Genomic DNA, 18806 nt, shown 5'->3' with positions numbered 1-18806 from the left:
CGCAGTTACCAGATCTCCTTGTAAGGTGATGAATGGAGCAAGAGCATTAAGTTAGACAATGCAAGGGATATTTGTGTAATGTTGGCAGTGTCTTCATTCTTTTTATTTTGACCAATTGCTGCACTGGGACCTGCAGGCAATTCTGCCCCTTTTCTGTCTCCTGCCTCAGGATAGGTCAGGTCCCGTCCTGAACTTTCTACACCACTAGCTGCCTGGGCGAGAGGGTCCTCTCTTTTTTGGGATATTCTGTAAAGCCAACATGAAGGCAAATAGAGTGCGGGGTTATTTTGAACGTTCTTAACATAGTGTGCATATAGGACCCGTCTTTGGCACTGTTAACCACCTACCCCAGGGTTGACATGGTCCATGGCGACTGATGGACCTTGTAAGCACCCCATCGTAGGGTAGACATGCTCCTGTGTGGCGTTCCAACTTCCACACAAGCTATCCTGGTTTAGTTGTGCTGTTGCCTTGTGTCTGGAGTTCCCCCTGCCACCCTAGCCTTAATAGGGGTCTGAGTTGTGCTGGCCCTGCAACTCGGTTGTCAAGATAAAGTACCTGGGACAAACCTTGATCATATCTACCCTGGGCAACTGGGACCCTATATCATAGAGCAGACCCTGTAGAATGCCCGTATGGTACTTTGCTGTGCATTCTGCAATGCCCACTCTAGGATTGGTATCCTCCTGCCAGCCCAGGGTAGATACGATCAAGAATTGTGTGGGCTATTTCATGGTGCCAAGCATCAGCAACGATAGGCATCTGGGTTGTTTTTGGCTTTCTGCACAACCTGCCTTGGTGAAGATAAGGTTGGGCGCCACAAACATCCCATCACACACAATCTGGGCTGGGGTAGACACGATGTTCACTTGTGATTGGCCTTCTGCATCAACCACCACAGGGTAAGTACGGTCATGAGCTACTTCAACCATTCCCCACATACTGTCCTGGTGGAAATGTGGTGTTGGACTGTGGTTGGCATTCTGCGTTGCCCGCCCAGGGTTCCTAGGGTCCTGGGTTGTGTTGGACCATCCTCACCAATCTCTCTTGGAGTAGATTGGTGGGTATGTCGGATATTCATTGCACCTGGCACCCAATGGAGCTGTGTTGGCCCTCTACCTGGGGGGAGAGGGGATAGGGTCAGCCAGGGTCACCTTACCTGGGGTGGATGTCCACGAGGAGCACCAGGGTCTGCATGGTGATGACGTCGATGCGCTTGCAGTGGAACCGCGCCACCTTGAGCACCTTCAGGTAGGTGAAGCAGAGAACCAGGAAGGAGAGCAAGAAACTCAATACATGGAAGATGACGGTGAAGACCACAAAGGGCACCCGCTCCCCTTCTCTCCAGCTGTGAAGGGTGCAGGAGGCGTAGAGTTGGTGGAACCCGACCCACGAGAGACAGAGAGCCACGACGGGGAATGTGACGGAGTGCACCCAGGTGTAGGCCAGGATAGTTGCTGCGTCCCTGTAGCGCATCTTGGACTGGTAACTCAGCGGGAAGACCACGGCGATCCAGCGGTCAATGCTGAGTGCCGCCATGCTCAGCATGGAGTTGGTGGTCAGGAAGGTCTCCAGGAAGCCCACCAGCAGGCAGAGGCCTTCCCCACCGGGGGACTGCCCGTAGATGATGCCGGCCAGAGTCAGAGGCATGTTGAGGGCCGTCATGAGCAGGTTGCAGAAGGTGAGGTTCAGGATGAAGAGTCCGGGGACCTGTCTGCGGATATCCGCGCTGGCTAAGAAGCAGATCAGCACCAGGAGGTTGGACAGCAGCGCCACGATGATCATCACCACAACCAGGAAGGAGGTGAGAGCGCCCCACAGGTCCATGGTGGGGGCCGTCACAGCATCTCCTTCACGCCGGGGTCTGCAGGGCAGGGGGGTCTCAGCCCATCACCCCTCCAGCCTGGGAGACAGAGCTGCAGCCCCCCTAGGGTGCATGGGACAGCAGCCAGGGCGCACTCCATCGCAGCTCTAGAGGGCAGGCTGTCAAGAGTAGGGGAGAAAGGCCCAGGGGCCACCCCATCAGCTAGGAGGCTTCTGTGGCAAACACTAGCCCGGGCGGAAACTGCAAGCCCTCAGCTCCAGGAGCAGAAACAGTGAAGATGGCAGGAGAGAGGAGCCCTGATTGGAGGCCTGAACTCGGTGCGCATCAGGAGCTGGAGATAGCAGCTGAGAGGACTCAGAGAGCAGAGACCCCGCAGAAGGCGCAGGAGAGAGACCCTCGGCTCCAGGAGCAGAAACAGTGAAGATGGCTGGAGATTGGAGCCCTGAACTCGGTGCACATCAGTAGCTGGAACTAGCAGCTGAGAGGACTCAGAGAGCAGAGACCCCGCAGAAGGCACAGGAGAGAGACCCTCAGCTCAGGGAGCACCATTAGCAGGCAATCACTAGGCATTAGAGAGGCCCCACTCCCTGCAGGGGGGTCTCCAGGAGTTTCAGGCAGCAGTGAGAGCCCTCAAGCCGAGCACGTGTAGAAGGCAGAAGAGTCAGTCCCTGGAGACCAGCAGCTCCACAGCAGACACCTCTCCACTGATTCCAAATCCAGGGCCCCTCTGCGGGCACCTATCCACTGCTTCTCAACCCAGGGGCCCCTCAGCATGCATCTCTCCACTGGTTCCAAATCCAGGGGAGTAGGCACTTCTCCACTGGTTCCAAAGCAAGGTGGCCCGCAGCAGGCACCTCCCTCTCCACTGGTTCTCAACCCAGGAGCCCCTCAGCAGGCACCTCTCCACTGCTTCTCAACCCAGGGGCCCATGAGCAGGCACCTCTCCACTGGTTCCAAAGCTAGGGGCCCCTCAGCAGACACCTATCCACTGGTTCTGAAGCCTGGGGCCCCTCAACAGGAACCTTTCCACTGGTTCTCAACCCAAGCCCCCTCAGCAGGCAACTCTCCACTGGTTCCAAAGCTAGGGGCCCCTCAGCAGGCACCTATCCACTGGTTCTCAAGTCTGGGGCCCTCCACAGGCACCTCTCTGCTGGTTCTCAACCCAGGGGCCCCTCAGCAGGCACCTCTCCACTGGTTCTCAAGTCTGGGGCCCTCCACAGGCGCCTCTCTGCTGGTTCTCAACCCAGGGGCCCCTCAGCAGTCACCTCTCCACTGGTTCTAAAACAAGGGACTCCACAGGAAACACCATATAGGGGGTCCCAGGGGCTCCATCGCAAGTTCCTCTGCACCAGAGTCTGCTGTCCAAGTCCCTGTAAACAGGAGTTGGTTGTCCAGTCGCTTAGAGCAGGTGCTCTTCTCAGGAGGGGTGTGCCCTCAGCCCAGGACCTCCTCGTTAAAATCCTCTTGCCAGAAGTGCTCTGTCCCCAGCCCAGGAGCTCCACGCAGGTACCTCTTCCCCAGGAGTCCAGTGTCCCCAGCCCAGGAGCTCCACGCCGGTACCTCTTCCCCAGGAGTCCAGCGTCCTCAGCCCAGTGGCTCCACAGCAGGTGCCTCTTCCCTGGAGTCCAGTGTCCTCAGCCCAGGTGCTGCACAGCGGGTACCTCTTTCCCAGAGTTCAGTGTCCTTAGCCCAGAGCTCCACGCAGGTACCTCTTCCCCAGGAGTCCAGTGTCCTCAGCCCAGGAGCTCCACAGCAGGTACCTCTTCCCTGGAGTCCAGTGTCCCCAGCCCAGGTGCTGCACAGCGGGTAGCTCTTTCCTGGAGTTCAGTGTCCTAAGCCCAGGAGCTCCAGGCAGGTACCCCTTCCCCAGGAGTCCAGTGTCCTCAGCCCAGGAGCTCCATGCAGGTATCTCTTCCCCAGGAGTCCTGCGTCCTCAGCTCAGGAGCTCCACGCAGGTACCTCTTCCCCAGGAGTCCAGTGTCCTCAGCCCAGGAGCTCCACAGCAGGTACCTCTTCCCTGGAGTCCAGGGTCCCCAGCCCAGGTGCTGCACAGCGGGTACCTCTTTCCCGGAGTTCAGTGTCCTCAGCCCAGGAGCTCCACGCAGGTACCTCTTTCCCGGAGTTCAGTGTCCTCAGCCCAGGAGCTCCACAGCGGGTACCTCTTTCCTGGAGTTCAGTGTCCTCAGCCCAGGAGCTCAGGAGCTCCACAGCAGGTACCTCTTCCCCAGAGTGCAGGAGCTCCACGCAGGTGACTCTTCCTCGGAGCCCAGGAGCCCCACAGCAGGTTCCCCTTCCCTGGAGTCCTGTGTCCTCAGCCCAGGAGCTCCACAACAAGTTCCTCTTTCCCGGAGTCCAGTGTCCGCAGCCCAGGTGCTGCACAGCGGGTACCTCTTTCCTGGAGTTCAGTGTCCTCAGTCCAGTAGTCCCACAGCAGGTACCTCTTTCCCGGAGTCCAGTGTCCCCAGCCAAGGTGCTGCACAGCGGGTACCTCTTTCCCAGAGTTCAGTGTCCTCAGCCCAGGAGCTCCACGCAGGTACCTCTTCCCCAGGAGTCCAGTGTCCTCAGCCCAAGAGCTCTATGCAGGTACCTCTTCCCCAGGAGTCCAGCGTCCTCTGCCCAGGAGCTCCACGCAGGTACCTCTTCCCCAGGAGTTCAGTGTCCTCAGCCCAGGAGCTCCACGCAGGTACCTCTTCCCCAGGAGTCCAGTGTCCTCAGCCCAGGAGCTCCACGCAGGTACCTCTTTCCCAGAGTTCAGTGTCCTCAGCCCAGGAGTTCCACAGCGGGTACCTCTTTCCCGGAGTTCAGTGTCCTCAGCCCAGGAGCTCTACAGCAGGTACCTCTTCCCCAGAGTTCAGGTGCTCCACGCAGGTGACTCTTCCTCGGAGCCCAGGAGCCCCACAGCAGGTTCCCCTTCCCTGGAGTCCTGTGTCCTCAGCCCAGGAGCTCCACAGCAAGTACCTCTTTCCCGGAGTCCAGTATCCGCAGCCCAGGTGCTGCACAGCGGGTACCTCTTTCCCGGAGTTCAGTGTCCTCAGCCCAGGAGTCCCACAGCAGATACCTCTTTCCCGGAGTCCCGTGTCCCCAGCCAAGGTGCTGCACAGCGGGTACCTCTTTCCCGGAGTCCAGTGTCCCCAGCCCAGGAGTCCCACAGCGGGTACCTCTTTCCCGGAGTCCAGTGTCCCCAGCCCAGGAGTCCCACAGCGGGTACCTCTTTCCCGGAGTCCAGTGTCCACAGACCAGGTGCTGCACAGCGGGTACCTCTTTCCCGGAGTCCAGGGTCCACAGACCAGGTGCTGCACAGCGGGTACCTCTTTCCCGGAGTCCTGTGTCCTCAGCCAAGGTGCTGCACAGCAGGTACCTCTTTCCCGGAGTCCAGGGTCCACAGACCAGGTGCTGCACAGCGGGTACCTCTTTCCCGGAGTCCTGTGTCCCCAGCGAAGGTGCTGCACATCAGGTACCTCTTTCCCGGAGTCCAGGGTCCACAGACCAGGTGCTGCACAGCGGGTACCTCTTTCCCGGAGTCCTGTGTCCTCAACCAAGGTGCTGCACAGCGGGTACCTCTTTCCCGGAGTCCAGGGTCCACAGACCAGGTGCTGCACAGCGGGTACCTCTTTCCCGGAGTCCTGTGTCCTCAGCCAAGGTGCTGCACAGCAGGTACCTCTTTCCCGGAGTCCAGGGTCCACAGACCAGGTGCTGCACAGCGGGTACCTCTTTCCCGGAGTCCAGGGTCCTCAGCCCAGGAGCTCCACAGCGGGTACCTCTTTCCCGGAGTCCAGCGTCCTCAGCCCCGGAGCCCTACGCAGGTGTCTCCTCGCCACAGTGGTCCAGGGCAGGTAGCCCTTGCACAGCAGCCCTGCTCCACGCCTCTAGTGACCCCAGGGTGTAGCTCTCCCCAGGCTGGAGCGCGGTCTGCACAGCTCTGAGGCTCCTCGGATGTACCGCGCAGCAGCCCCTGTCCTCGGCCCCTCCTCGGCGCTCCAGAGGTGGGTGGAGTGGGTGGGTTGCCGGCTCCCGCTCCTCGGATCCCACGGTGGATGCAGCGATCTGTGCACTTAGGGAGGAAGGATGGAGGGGGAGGGGCTGCGAGCCCAGCATCTCCGGGAAAGTGGGGCAGAGCCGAAAGCGACGGCCGCCACCCTATATCACCCCCGCCCCCCCCCGCATATACCTGGGAGCGAGCAGAGTGCCACCCCAGGGAGATTCCCTACGCATCTCTGCTGGCCTCCTCTCCGGGTTGGGGGGTGGGGGAGGGAGCCCCGAGGATGCTACCGGACTTCATAATACCGAAACACGGGGCAGAGTCACAGCCCCCTCGTGTCAAGGGTCACCTAATAATGGAGCACACCCAGAGGTCCGAGCAAGTCTAGGGACATGTAAGAATTGAGCACATCCCAGGTCCTGCCATGTCCAAGGGAGCAAGTAATACTGGCACGCCCTGTGGCCTACCCAGGGTAGGGCATTGACCATCATTGCGAGGCAGGGGCTGGGGATTGGTCTAGGCGATTGTGAGATGGGTCAAGGATGCCCCCTGATACTCGTCACACTTAAGCTACTGTCAGTCAAGGGGGTTCCAAAGCTCACTGTTTGGTAGGGAAGCTGAGCCCAAGGCAGTACCCCGCAAAAGGCAGACTGAGCTGGCACAGATTACAGAATAGGCATGGGTGCTCCCTCATTACCTAGCCAAGGTATTAGGAGGTGACTATAAATGTATATATTTACAGTTATTAGCAGAAAAAAAATCACACAATCTATCGCATCAAAACTGCGGATAAGCCACAAGACATGACCTTAGTAATGTTTACCTGTTTGTAAAACAATGTCACCTATCTTTAAAGTACATTTACAACAGTATAGCAGTCCTGCAACCACTCAAGCCACAACAGTTGCGCACACCAAAGGCAGCTGTGGCGCGTCTCTACTAAGCCCGTAGGAAAGTTGAAGACTGAGGGCCCGATTCATAGAAAAGTGCACATTGATCCCACAAAGGTTGCGCGTCGAGAACGACACTGAGCATCGAATTTATTCTGCGCGCTGCACGTATTCATGGAATTGTCTGCGCAAAGTAACCCTATATGCAAGTTGTTAGGGAGAGTTCTCCAGAATGGCTACATTTCCCTTACCTAATGAGTCCCTCAGCAGCTTTGCTGGATTTCTGGGATTTACTTCTTTCACCTGGTAAGAGTGTGAGCCTTTTTCCCCACTCTTACATGTGTGTTGCTGTGTGTGTTTAACATTTTCTTGTGTTCATAGACTGTGGAGCCTTACCTACTCCACAGGCATCATCGTTTTACTGTGTGTTACACAGCACCTTCAGTCCAGTGACACAGGGTTGTCTTTTACACTTCCCAACTCTGACTCCATTTTCTGGGCCTGACTACTGTCTCCCAGAACATGTAAAGTTGCCATTGACTTTATTAGTCTCTTTAAAATCCATATACCCAGTACAAACTATCTTACATAGAGTAATGGAAAGGGTTAATACTTATCCCTTTTTCTCTGTGTCTCTTGGAGCATTGTTTTGCACCCTTTTCATCAAGATTTGGCTGGTGGCGGTGGTAACTACCCTGTTTTTCCTACCGCGGTTACCTTAAATAACCTTGGTATTGTTTTAGGCTATCTTGGTAGCCTCGAAATTAAACCCGCTAGACCATATACGTTTTTATATGGTTCCGGCTGGGTTTATTCTTTTTGAAAATGTCTTTCTCGTGTTTTACTCTGCATGCCAAACCAGGTTTGGTTCATTTGTTCTTCGTCTTTTCGCGGGCTTCTCCGCAGAACGCCTCCTTAGGCACCTGAAAGTCTGGGTAGACAGGATGTGATGGAGGGGTTCTAGGACCCCTGCCATGGGTTCCCTTGGTAACCCAAGTCGCACTCCTGTTTGATTGGCTGGGTGACTGTCCCGCCAGGACAGCCACCCTGCTGTGTGATTGACAGCCAGGCTGTGTGAATGGGGGAAAACTGCATAAAAAGCAGGTCTCTGGGTCTGGAAAGGCAGAGTCGCCACTGGAACGAAAGAACCAATGAGGCGCTGACAGAAGAGGACCCCTACAATGACTGAACCACCCGGTGAAGCCCTGCTGCAGGTCCGAATCTTCAGACTCCAATGATAGAGAATATCTACCAGGAATCTTCTTCCCCAGAGCTGGTGGGACCAACCAGTTCGCCCAAACTGCAAGCCAGGACTCCCTCCTCTGGTCGAATTTGCTGTACAGAGCTACAGTGAACCGGATAGCTAGGAAGGTCGGACCCTGCTTGGGTTTTAAGGAGTGCACCTTTTATTTGTTGCTTTGCTCTGCTGCTGATTTCTTCCCTGGGCAGTGCAGGACCCTCCAGTCTTCCTACTTCATGTCAGTCCGACAATCGCTTCAGGAACCGTGAGTCTGCAGGAACTACCATTAACGTTCACCTCAGCTGCAGCTTCTTCTCCATTTAAAGGTACTGTGCAAATCCGGTTGTTCGTTTCTTCCAGCCGTGGTGAAAGGTGTATGAAACCTTTCGCCAATCCGAGGGCTTGTCCTTCTCTACTCTTTAAACTAACTTTTCTGCCGACCAAAATTCAACTAGAACTCTTGGCAAAGACTTAACCGCGAACTACCCCGAACTGTGTTGTCTTGAGCAAAGGACTTTTTGTCCTATTGACTTTGACCTTAAGCCTGTTTTATTTGATTCCATCACTGTAGTTCCTCTTTCTAGATTGTCCTGCTAACTTACCTGGTGGTGCTGCTCAATGTGTATCTAACTTTGTCTTTCCCTCCCTTTTAAGTTGTTGGAGTGCCATTTTGCTCACACTTCATTTTTGAGCTTTGTCCAGAATCTATTGGGAGTGGGGTGGTGTATTAAGAATGTGATTTTTCAACTGCTTTACTTTAGTGAGAAGTTATACAATTTATGTCTAAATAAATGTATGCTCTTTTACTCAGAATCCTTATGTCAGTGTTTGTTTGAATCATAATAATTGCTGTCCTTTGTGTAACCTCTGATACTGCTCACTTACTCTTCAGATAATTCTGGCTGCTCAGCAATCGCTGCCACTTTTACTGTGTAGTACAGGCTTGTACCAAAGGTGAATTTGTACTGTCACTTGTAGTCTTAATTGTGTGTGGTGTTCCCAAAGGGTACTGCATATAATTCTGCCTAAACCTGGTGTACAGCAGTGAGGATCAAGTATAGTGATTACACTTAGAGTGGTACTCTTACCTTGGATCAACTAACCACAAGGCTAACATCACTAAAAAGCAATATTGATCATGTCTGATATGGAAAGCTACAGTCAGGAGACCCTCCTTAGTTACACTGCTGATTATCTAAAAAATCTGTTTAGAGAAAGGAATCTTGCTGCCAAAGGCAAGCAGTCTGAATTGACTGAAACAAAGTTGTTAAAGAACCAAAGTCTGGGGAGTGGGTCTGAAATACCTGACCCCTCAGCAAATGTGGAAAACAATGAGGATGATAACGTGTCTATTATTGATGAGTTAGAGAAGGCAGCTGTGTCTCACAGTGTGGGCCTCCCTGCTCCCTTACCTGCTCAGCAACCTCAACCTTTGTCCACTGGGACCCAATAAGGTCCTACACTCTGTCCTGAATTCATTGCTCTAGAAAAGATGAGGCTTGAATTGGAATTCTAACGTTTAAATGCTCAAGCTGAACAAAAGCACAAAGAACTTAAGCTCAGAGAAATGGAGTTGAATCATGAACTAGAAATGAAAAGGTTATCTCTTGAAAATGCTTCTCTCCCAGAGTCTTCTAGGTCTTCCAGTCCTAAGAGACCCTGTATGCCTAAAGAAATTGTGGGTATGTATGAAGTTAAGCTTGATATATTGGATTGGTTGGCAATGTTTGAATATAACCATGGGACTCAAGACATTACAGGGAATCAGTTGCTTCCCTGGCTCTTCTCTAGGCTACCCACTGTTGCATCTGATGTTGTGATGGAGTTGGGGGGAGGTGGATAGGATGGATTATGAGTGTGTGAAGCTAGCTTCAATTGCTAGATTTCTGAAGACCCCTTCCCAGTACCTTAAGAGGTCTAGGACCCTCAAAAAGCATGATGGTACCCCTTGTGCTACCTGGGTATGTGAATGTTTGAAAAACTTAGATGGTTGGGTTAAGGGTTACAGAGTGAACACTTATGAAGGCATGAGAAATCCTGTTATGTTGGAGTAAATTTATGATGCCTACTCTCATGAGCTCAGACAGCACTTGGCTGATTCAAAGGAGATAGATACTAAGACGTTAGCTAAGGCTGCTGACTTGTGGGTTGCCAACAGGCCTACTCACAAGGATTCTGGGGCAACTCAGAAGAAGGATGAGGAAAACCAGCCAAAGAAAGATAACAAGGCGAATTCTAATACCTCCAATCCAAAAGAGGGCCACAACCAGCAACATAAGGGTAAACCATCAGGGAAACCAAATCAGGCTAGTGCACCATCTGGACCCAAACCAGATGGAGGTCAGAACAAACCCCCATTCATCACGACATTTGGGAAATGTTATGTTTGTGGGTCAACTGATCATGTGAAAGGGGATCCCAGATGTGAGGGTAAACCTTCAAGGGTCCACACTGTCTCCTTAGCCTTCTCCCCAGAGGAAGAAGTACCTATGGCAAGTGGAAACTTTCACCTACTGGCTGATGAACCTATGAGAGTCTCAGCTAGTGTTTCTTTAGTGTCCCTGGACTTGTGGGAACAACAGAATTTAGATGTCTATAATTCCATCCCAGATAATACTAAAGAGTATTATAAAGATAATGTTATTGTGAATGGCCAGGAAACTCCTGCCATCAGAGACACTGGAGCCAGCATAACTGTGGTGGATGAATCATTTTTCAAGGTGGAGGATGTTTCTAAGGCACCCAAACACCTCACCAAGTTAGCTGGAGGCCCTGCGCAAATGCTTCCCCAGTTACCAGCTCTTATCCAGTGTAATGATATGACTGTCAAAATACCTGTTAGCATGCAGAGTGAAGTGTCTGGGAGAGTCCTGTTGGGGAATGACCTGAATACTCTTGGAGTTGTGTCCAGCACTTCCAGGCCTCCCAGTAAGAGGAGACAGGAGATCACCAGGCCTGCAAGGGAGAGGACCTTACGAGGCTCTCCAGAGGAGTTGATAGAGGAAACTATCACTCCCACTCCACCGGTGTTGCTCACTACTATTTCTAGAAAGACAGAGGCAAATGGGAAACCCAAGACCTCAAGGAAAAAGTCAGACAGCACCCCTGTGCTACCGACCACGACAGCCCCAAGATTGTCCCAGGTCACACCTGTGACTCCTCCACCTGCTGAGGCACAGTGTGAGGTACAATCATGTGTGGTTGATCCAGTTTCAGAGGAATCCGATCTGGAAGAAGACACGGTTTTGGTTGGAGATCTTGATCCTGTTGACCATCCTGAACTGCAGTCTTTACTGGCAGAAGGTAGACCCAACAGGGCAGACTTCAGCAGAGGACAAAGAGAGTGTCCTACTCTCGAAGGTCTTCGACAACAGGCTGCTAACCAACTTGCTGGGCAAGAAGTTGGAAAGCATAGATTAAGCTGGGAAGATGGCCTCTTCTACAGTGAACCAACAGAGTCTATCCCTGGGGCTGTAAAATAATTGTAGTGCCCCTTGCCAACATACGCCAGTTCCTACAGTTGGCCCATGAGATACCTTTGGCTGGTCATTTGAGTTTCAAAAAGACCAAGGAAAGGCTCCCCTTGTACTTCTACTGGCCTAAGATGGGTTCAGAAGTTGACAAATTCTGTAGGAGCCCTCACACTTGCCAAACCTCTGGCAAGAGTGGAGCCAATAATTTGGCACCCCTGGTGCCTCTCCCGGTGGTGGGAGTTCCTTTTGAGAGGGTGGGCATCGACATTGTTGGTCTCCTTGACCCTCCCACATCTTCAGGGAACCGGTTTATCCTGGTTGTAGTAGACCATGCTACAAGATACCCAGAAGCCATACTTATGAGAACTGTTACGGCTCAGGCTGTGGCTAAGGCACTACTTGGTATTTTTACCAGAGTAGGGTTTCCTAAGGAAGTGATATCCTACAGGGGATCCAATTTTATTTCCCACTACATGCAAGCCATATGGAAAAACTGTGGTGTCACTTACAAGTTCTCTACAGCCCACTATCCACAGACAAATGGACTGGTAGAGAGGTTTAATCGTACTAATAAGAGCATGATAGGTGCTTTAGAGGAACCCCTTAAAAGAAAGTGGGACCTTCTACTGCCATGCCTTCTCTTTGCTTATAGAGAAGTCCCTCCCTCAGGAGGGAGTTGGTTACAGTCCCTTTGAACTTCTTTATGGCCATCCAGTCAGAGGTCCCTTGGCCCTGATTAAGGAGGGGTTGGAGAGTGCTCCTTCCCCAAAGCCAGTTAGAGTGAATGACTATGTGATAGGTCTCTGGAGGAGAATGTCACACATGATGGCAGAAGCTAGTGATAACTTAAAAGCAGATCAGGTCTGGTCAAACATTGGCATGACCAGACATCCGGGCTCTTATGTTGTCACCATTTGCCCTCCATTAAGTCTCTCTGGGTCTCTTCAGGGACAGTTTGTAGGTAATCTTCATTTCGTGTCAGCTGCTGGTATGTTTGTCTCAGTGGGTATCCAGCTGCCCAAGATTGTCTGGTTAAAGGCACTCAACAGGTATTGCTCTTCTGATGGGCACTGGGCATAGGCCCAGTACAGCTCTCTGTTGATTCAATTGTTCCTCATACGTCACATACTTTGGTGGGTATGTTCCTAGTACCTCAAACTGTGGGGCTGGGGTGTAGGCCATGTCTGGGACCTCCTCTACACTCCCCCCTCTGGTTGGTTCATCAACCACTTCTGCTACCTCCTTTGGATTCGTCTTACTTGGTTCTTTAGTATCTTGTTCATCGTTTTCTGGGTTTGTACATGATGGTGTGAATTTGTGTGTCTTTTGAGTCCATATCTTTATCACTCCTTTCAAACTTCCTGCTGTTTTTACATGTTCGTCTTTGTTCCAGGTCATTAACTGGCATTGTCCATTTGGGCTGCAATAGATCCATTTTCCTTCATACTTCTTTGTTTTCTGGGATTAGCAAACTTTGTTCCTTCTGGCACAAATTCGCTGGCCTTCACAAAGTTTCTTATTTCTTCATCAGTCAGGTCTCCGGGCTTCCATCCTGGTTCGACATCGACCATGATTTTCATCCCAATGGCTTTCTTCCCAGTTTTCTGGCACTGTGTGATGATTATCTTGATAACACAGAATCCTAGCAGTATCATTACTAGTAAGGCTCCCAGAAACTTAAATATATCTGCCATCCATTGTGGGACCCATGTGAATAGTGTTCCAAACCAGCTGTCATCATCCACTTCATCAGTTTCATTGATCATCTGATTCTTTAGGTTTTTCAGCATACTTATGGCTTCTGTTAAGGTTCCATTTTCTTCATCATGCAAAGATATAAATGTGCAACATGATTCTCCAATTTTTGCGCAAACACCTCCATCCATTGCTGTGATCATGTCAAGTACATATCTGTTCTGGAGGGTCATCAATCGGATTGCTCTTAGTTCCTCTTTGATCGCGTTGAATCCTTTTATTGTGGTGTTGATGGTCTGCAATAACTCCCATCTGGTTATCTGCAACCATTTAGTATTTGCTCCAAGGATGTGTGGCAAGAGTATTGTTGTGAATACTTATGAGGTGAGACTAAACAGCCTATGTTCATATGGGATTGCATAAAATGCTTCTTCTGATTTGGCAGAAAAGTAATTCTCTCTCTTCATTCGGGATACTAGCTCCACAGATCTCCTCTTCCTTAGATGAGCATCTGCTTTCGGGAAACTGTACATACTCAGATCACTTTTTGGGATCACTAGTGCAGGAACGTGGACGTTCACTAGTGTGCATATGCTTCCCCAGTTTTTTGGTAGTCTTATATATGCCTTGGATCCACACGCCCAGTAATGGTCCATAATTACTGCGGTTCCGCAAGTCATTCCTGGAGCTTCAAAGATTTGTCCGCAGTTTTGATTCTCTCCCATCTTCCTTGTGCCATTGTTTCTGAAGCACAATTTCGGGCTTTCCAGTGGTACTATTTGCAAGGGTCCTCCTCTGTCTTCGACCCATGTCAGCAGCTTTACCAATTTCGGCCATAGAGGTTTGCATAACCTCTGCAAGTTCTCTATTGCTTATTGGCAGGCTCCAAGGACCATCCAAGCTCGGCAGATTACCACTCCTTCTTACCATCCATTTGGGGAAACCACTGTTCCCCAGACCTGCATTTGGCCTCTGTTCTTCCAAATCTGAGCCTCTTCTACAGTCTTTCCTTGTACGTTCAGTCTCGGGTTTATTTCCCATCTTGTTCCTGATCCTTTCACCCCGGGCTTCTCGTACCTGATCACGTGAATCTTAGTGTGCGCTCTGTTTCTTGTCTTGATATCCTGGACGTAACCGTCTTCATCGGGGTACTCTGTTTCAGTTGCCCATATCAATGAGGCATCTCTTTCCATAAATTGTCCTCTGGTGTTGCACATTGCTACGTGTGACATACAGTGTGCTGTAGGGACATCAATTTCTACAGCCACAAAGATCTTGGATTTTCCCAAGCTGTACTGTAGAAGTGCACAGACGAAGCATTCTACTTCAGCGTTACTTCATCCGACTTCCTTCATGTGTTGGTACCAAATGTTGTTTCCTAGGTGTGCTGTGCTATCCAGGTAATCGTTTAGTTAATTTTTGTCTTCTTGTGGGCTTCTCTTTATTCTTAGTGTCTTTTTGTAGTTAGCTATAATTATATCTCTAAATGCGCCTGTGCTACCTTTTCTTGCTAGAGGTTTCTCAGGCATGCTTGTCAGTGGAGCATGCTTCATTATCTCTTTCGCTGTGGTGGGAGAAGGTTTCGTGTTTCTCTTCCTCGCCTCTTGTATTCTCTCGTAGAGCTCCTTTAACCACCACCTGTGTACCATCTGTCCAACGTATGGTTGCGTCGTGGGCCTGGTGCTTGTTCCTTGTGTTGGAACTGGTGTGCTTTTGATTACAGTCTCTGTGGTTCTATTTTTCAGTTCCTCATGCAGTTTCTTCGCTCTAGCTATAAATGGGAACAAATGGTCTATCAGCATTTGTGTCTTTGCAGTGAATTCTCTTGTAGCTGTCTCTGTCTTCTTGAGGGCTTTTGTTATATCTTCCTTAGTTGGTCTTTCACTTTATTCTTCTTGGTCACTTCCACTATTTTCTGGAACTGGTTGTTCGGTAGGCAGTCTTGTACTTTCTGTTGCCATCGTTCGAGGTTCTGTAGCCATTGACACTTGCCCTTGTTCGTGTGCATTCAGTGTGTGTGCGCGTGTAGTGGTCAGTGCTACATTTTCATTCATTCCGCGCTGAGCCTGTCCCCAGCTTTACTCTTCATTTGTTACCTCAAGTGTGTATGAATCACTGCTAATTACATTCAATTTTAGTTTGTTTACTTTACCATCAGATTTTCTTGGGACTGGAATAACTATATAGGGTCTAGGTGCTTTCGTGGGACTCATGCGTACCTTATCCGGTGGGTGCACTGAAAATGGGAATGCTTCGTGCACCAATGAAAAATGCAGTTCTGATTGTTGTTAATGACAGAAAAACAATGATAATCACGATGCATATGCACATGATCGAGCGGTATGAAAGTTGGCAGCATTTCCTTCCAGGGAAGCAGAGTCGCCCCTCTGTTTGCGGGAGGACCAAGTTACTGTTCTGGGTCCCTATTTCGATCATGAGTCAGTTGTCAGTGTTTTAATTCTTTTCACTTACTCCGTTCTTGTTTCTCAAAAATTTCGTATCATAAAGTGTCTGGTGCTTCTTCACGTGTCCCCCTCCTGCGGGTGGTTATGTGAAACAGTTCTCTTACTAGACTATGGGAAAAGATTAGACTACCCCTTTGGTGACTCACATTCATTATGCATATTCAAAATAGGTAAGTTCCCAATGCACTCCCCAAATCTGCTTCAGTCCTGAGGACATGCTGGAACCTGTTCAATGCGAAGAAATGGAAAAGATGGTATCACTCAAAAATCAACCAAAAAAAATAAAAATAAAAATAAAAATAAAAACAAGACGGTGAAGTTCTCGTCTCTGCTCTTCTCGATCTTTCACCGGCGGAAAGATGAAGAAATGTGTCTCTGTCCCCTCGATCTGTCCCTCGGTGGAAAAATGAAGAACAGTGTCTCTGTCTCCTGGATCTGTCCCTCGGCAGAAGGTTTTACTGGAATCTCCTTAGGTACTCTCTTTGAAAGTTGGACAGCTCCACTTGGAGCATTATTCCATGGAGGAGTGTTCCCATGTGTGCGACATTAGCTGGATCTCTGAGGAAGGTGATGACGTCAACCTCTGCAGGCCTTCCCACCATTTCTGGAGAGTCAGTGACTAGGCGTAACAGGACATTGTGAGCAAGATGGCTGTCCTTGGGTGACAGGGATATTTGTCCTGCTTGGCTGGGTTCTGGATCACAGGCCTTTCTTTTGACGTGAACAGTCTCTGCACTTTCCTGCTGCGTGGATTGAGACCACGTAGTTGAGCTTGATCCAAAGTTGGTTCAAATGTTCAGTGTTTCTTGGATCTCTAATGTACGTGAGTGTGTCTGTGGTTCTCCTGACGAGTGCTGGGCATTCCTCTATGATGCCAAAGATAAGTGTATACGTGAGTTCATCTACTATCGCCTGCGGTGGAAGCATTTGTGTCCTTATCACTGTATTCGGGTAACTCAACGAAGGCGTCCGCGATGACAGTCAGCAGTTGCCGGATTACTGTCTTGTTGGCAGGATCTTGAACAAAGTCTGTGACACAGGTTACTCGCCCTATAACTGACGGATAAGATAATACCACTAACTGGAAATAGGTGAGTACATCCCATGTGAGATTTCTGCTGGGAGATACCATGCATTCTGCAAAACAAAGTTTTGGTGCTGGTTGCTTCAGGTTACTGTGTTAAGCTCTTAACGAAAAGTCCTTGTTTACAGTCTATCAGAGTCTTGTTTCTTCAACAATGCCTAAGCGTGGCTTGATTCAAAAGTTCGTATTGTCAGTGCGTTGTGGCTTAGATGCATAATTTTCTTCTTCACCCTGCAACTAATATGCACAGAGTGTCCATTATGTCTTTATCCCCTTTTTTGCTTAGAGGAAGTGTCCAGTTTAAAGCCACAATTTTCAAACAGAGTTCTTTTGTCTTGGCTTTGCTGCTCATGCGTCCTTCTTCCTCGTCATGGATCTCATCTGCAAGTGCTGCGGTTCTTCCCCGTTGTCTGTGATTTCTTCCCAGTGGGGTGCAGCTAGAGGGATCTCACCGATATAGGGTTTAAAGTCATTAAGGAAGATCCATGCTCGCCTGCCTTGCAATTTGATGGCTGACGGAGTGCAGTCCTCTACGATGAAAGGGCCGTTGAATCTTGGCTCGCCCCAAATCCTTCTCGTGTGGATTCTTACCAGCACAGCATCACCGGGGAAGATGAGAGGCACACATAAACCTTGAACTGCATCTGTTGCAGCACCTCCGGTTATCTTTTGTGCTGTGCTGCACCCTTTTCGTCGTCGCTGCAGTTGGTCTGAAACGATACTAAGGCTCGATGTTATGCAGTTCAGGTATTCCTGCAGTTCGGTTCCTAAGACCTCTCTGGTTGACTGGGCATCACATCTAGCTCTACCTCGAGGGGTAAGGGTGGTGTTCATCCTCCTTCCTGTGACTATCTCGTGTGGCTTAAGATGATGGTCGGAGCCTGGTTGGTTCTGAAGTGCATGCAATGCCAGTGGTAGACAGTGGTGCCATCCCCTATCTAGAGTAAGCTTCAGCTTGGCTACCCTTTCCTTTAACAATCCGTTGAGCCTCTCACAAATACCATTACCTTCTGGATGATACGCCGACGAGAACTTGTGCTTTATACCAAGCAGCAAGCTAATCTGCTCAAAGACTGCATTAACAAAGTGAGCCCCCTTATCTAACCTCATCACCTCGCACACCCCCCATCTAGGGAACACTTCCCTCACCAGGAATTTAGCAGCACAGGTTGAGTCTGGGTATGTACAGGGACCTGCTTCTATCCATCTAGAGAATGGACACACCACTACAATTAAGTACCTGTATCCGTTACACACTTGAATCATGTCGACATAATCGACATGCAAGTGCTGAAAAGGCCCATTTGGCCTGTGGAGGACTCCTCTCACTACTTTCAATGTGTGCGCAGCGGTGAATTGCTGGCAGATTATGCAGTTCACCATAAAGAATTCAACATGCTCCGCTAAATTCAGTATAAACCAGTCTTCTGCGAGCATTGCAGCTAGATTTTCTTTTGACATGTAAAATGGGTAATGCAATTGTTCCAATGCTATTTTTAGTAGGGCTACAGGCATTACTGGTTTACCAGTGCTGTGTTGCCGCCACAACCCATCTGAGGGGTTTAAAGAACACCCTCGATGCGACAACAGGTGCTTTTCGTCCTGCGGTGCCTCCCCTTGAAGCTCCATCAGTTGAGTCTGCCCCATATTACTGTAGGCCTCTGTTGTGGTTTGAGCTGCCATCATTCATTCATGGGTACGTGCCACTTCTACCTCCTTGATCATCTCACTCTTGGATGCCATACGCTTGGCTTCCATGTCTGCTTCATGGTTTCCACGTGACACAAAATCTGTCCCCTTAGTGTGGGTGGCGCATTCCACGACTGCCATGCCCACTGCGAGCTGTAGTGCCTTTATCACCCTGTCCAAGAAGGCTGCATGCTGTACTGGCATGCCGTCTGCTCGGAGGTAACCCCTCCTTTTCCAGCGTGCTAGTACTGCGTGCACGGTGGACGTCACATAGGCAGAGTCACTGTACACCGTTACCTCCTGGTCTGCATGATTCTTAATGGCGAGTATCAACGCCAATAGTTCTCCAGCCTGTGCTGAATAATGAGATGGTATTTGTGCACCAACGAGAACTCGAAATTCTCCACTCGCTATGTGTTTTACTACGGACACGCTTGTGTATCTTTGTCCGTCTTCTTGGTCGATT

The 18806-nt window shown here is 50.3% G+C and overlaps 1 protein-coding gene across 1 annotated transcript in view; it reads right to left on the bottom strand.

Moving 5' to 3' along the window:
- The window catches only part of GPR26 (G protein-coupled receptor 26), a 397890-nt gene extending 394786 nt beyond the window's left edge, over positions 1-3104 (bottom strand). The window contains exon 1 of the mRNA XM_069612028.1: positions 1160-3104. Within this exon, the coding sequence (XP_069468129.1) occupies positions 1160-1827 (668 nt within the window). The 5' untranslated portion in view covers positions 1828-3104. The remainder of the gene's footprint in view (positions 1-1159) is intronic.
- Positions 3105-18806: the final 15702 nt, after the last annotated feature.

Source organism: Ambystoma mexicanum, chromosome 8, assembly GCF_040938575.1.
Source record: "Ambystoma mexicanum isolate Mex_15411 chromosome 8, UKY_AmexF1_1, whole genome shotgun sequence".
In the NCBI taxonomy this organism is placed as follows: domain Eukaryota; kingdom Metazoa; phylum Chordata; class Amphibia; order Caudata; family Ambystomatidae; genus Ambystoma; species Ambystoma mexicanum.
The sequence above is the reverse complement of the archived record's forward strand: the minus strand, read 5'-3'. Positions and strand labels throughout refer to the sequence as shown.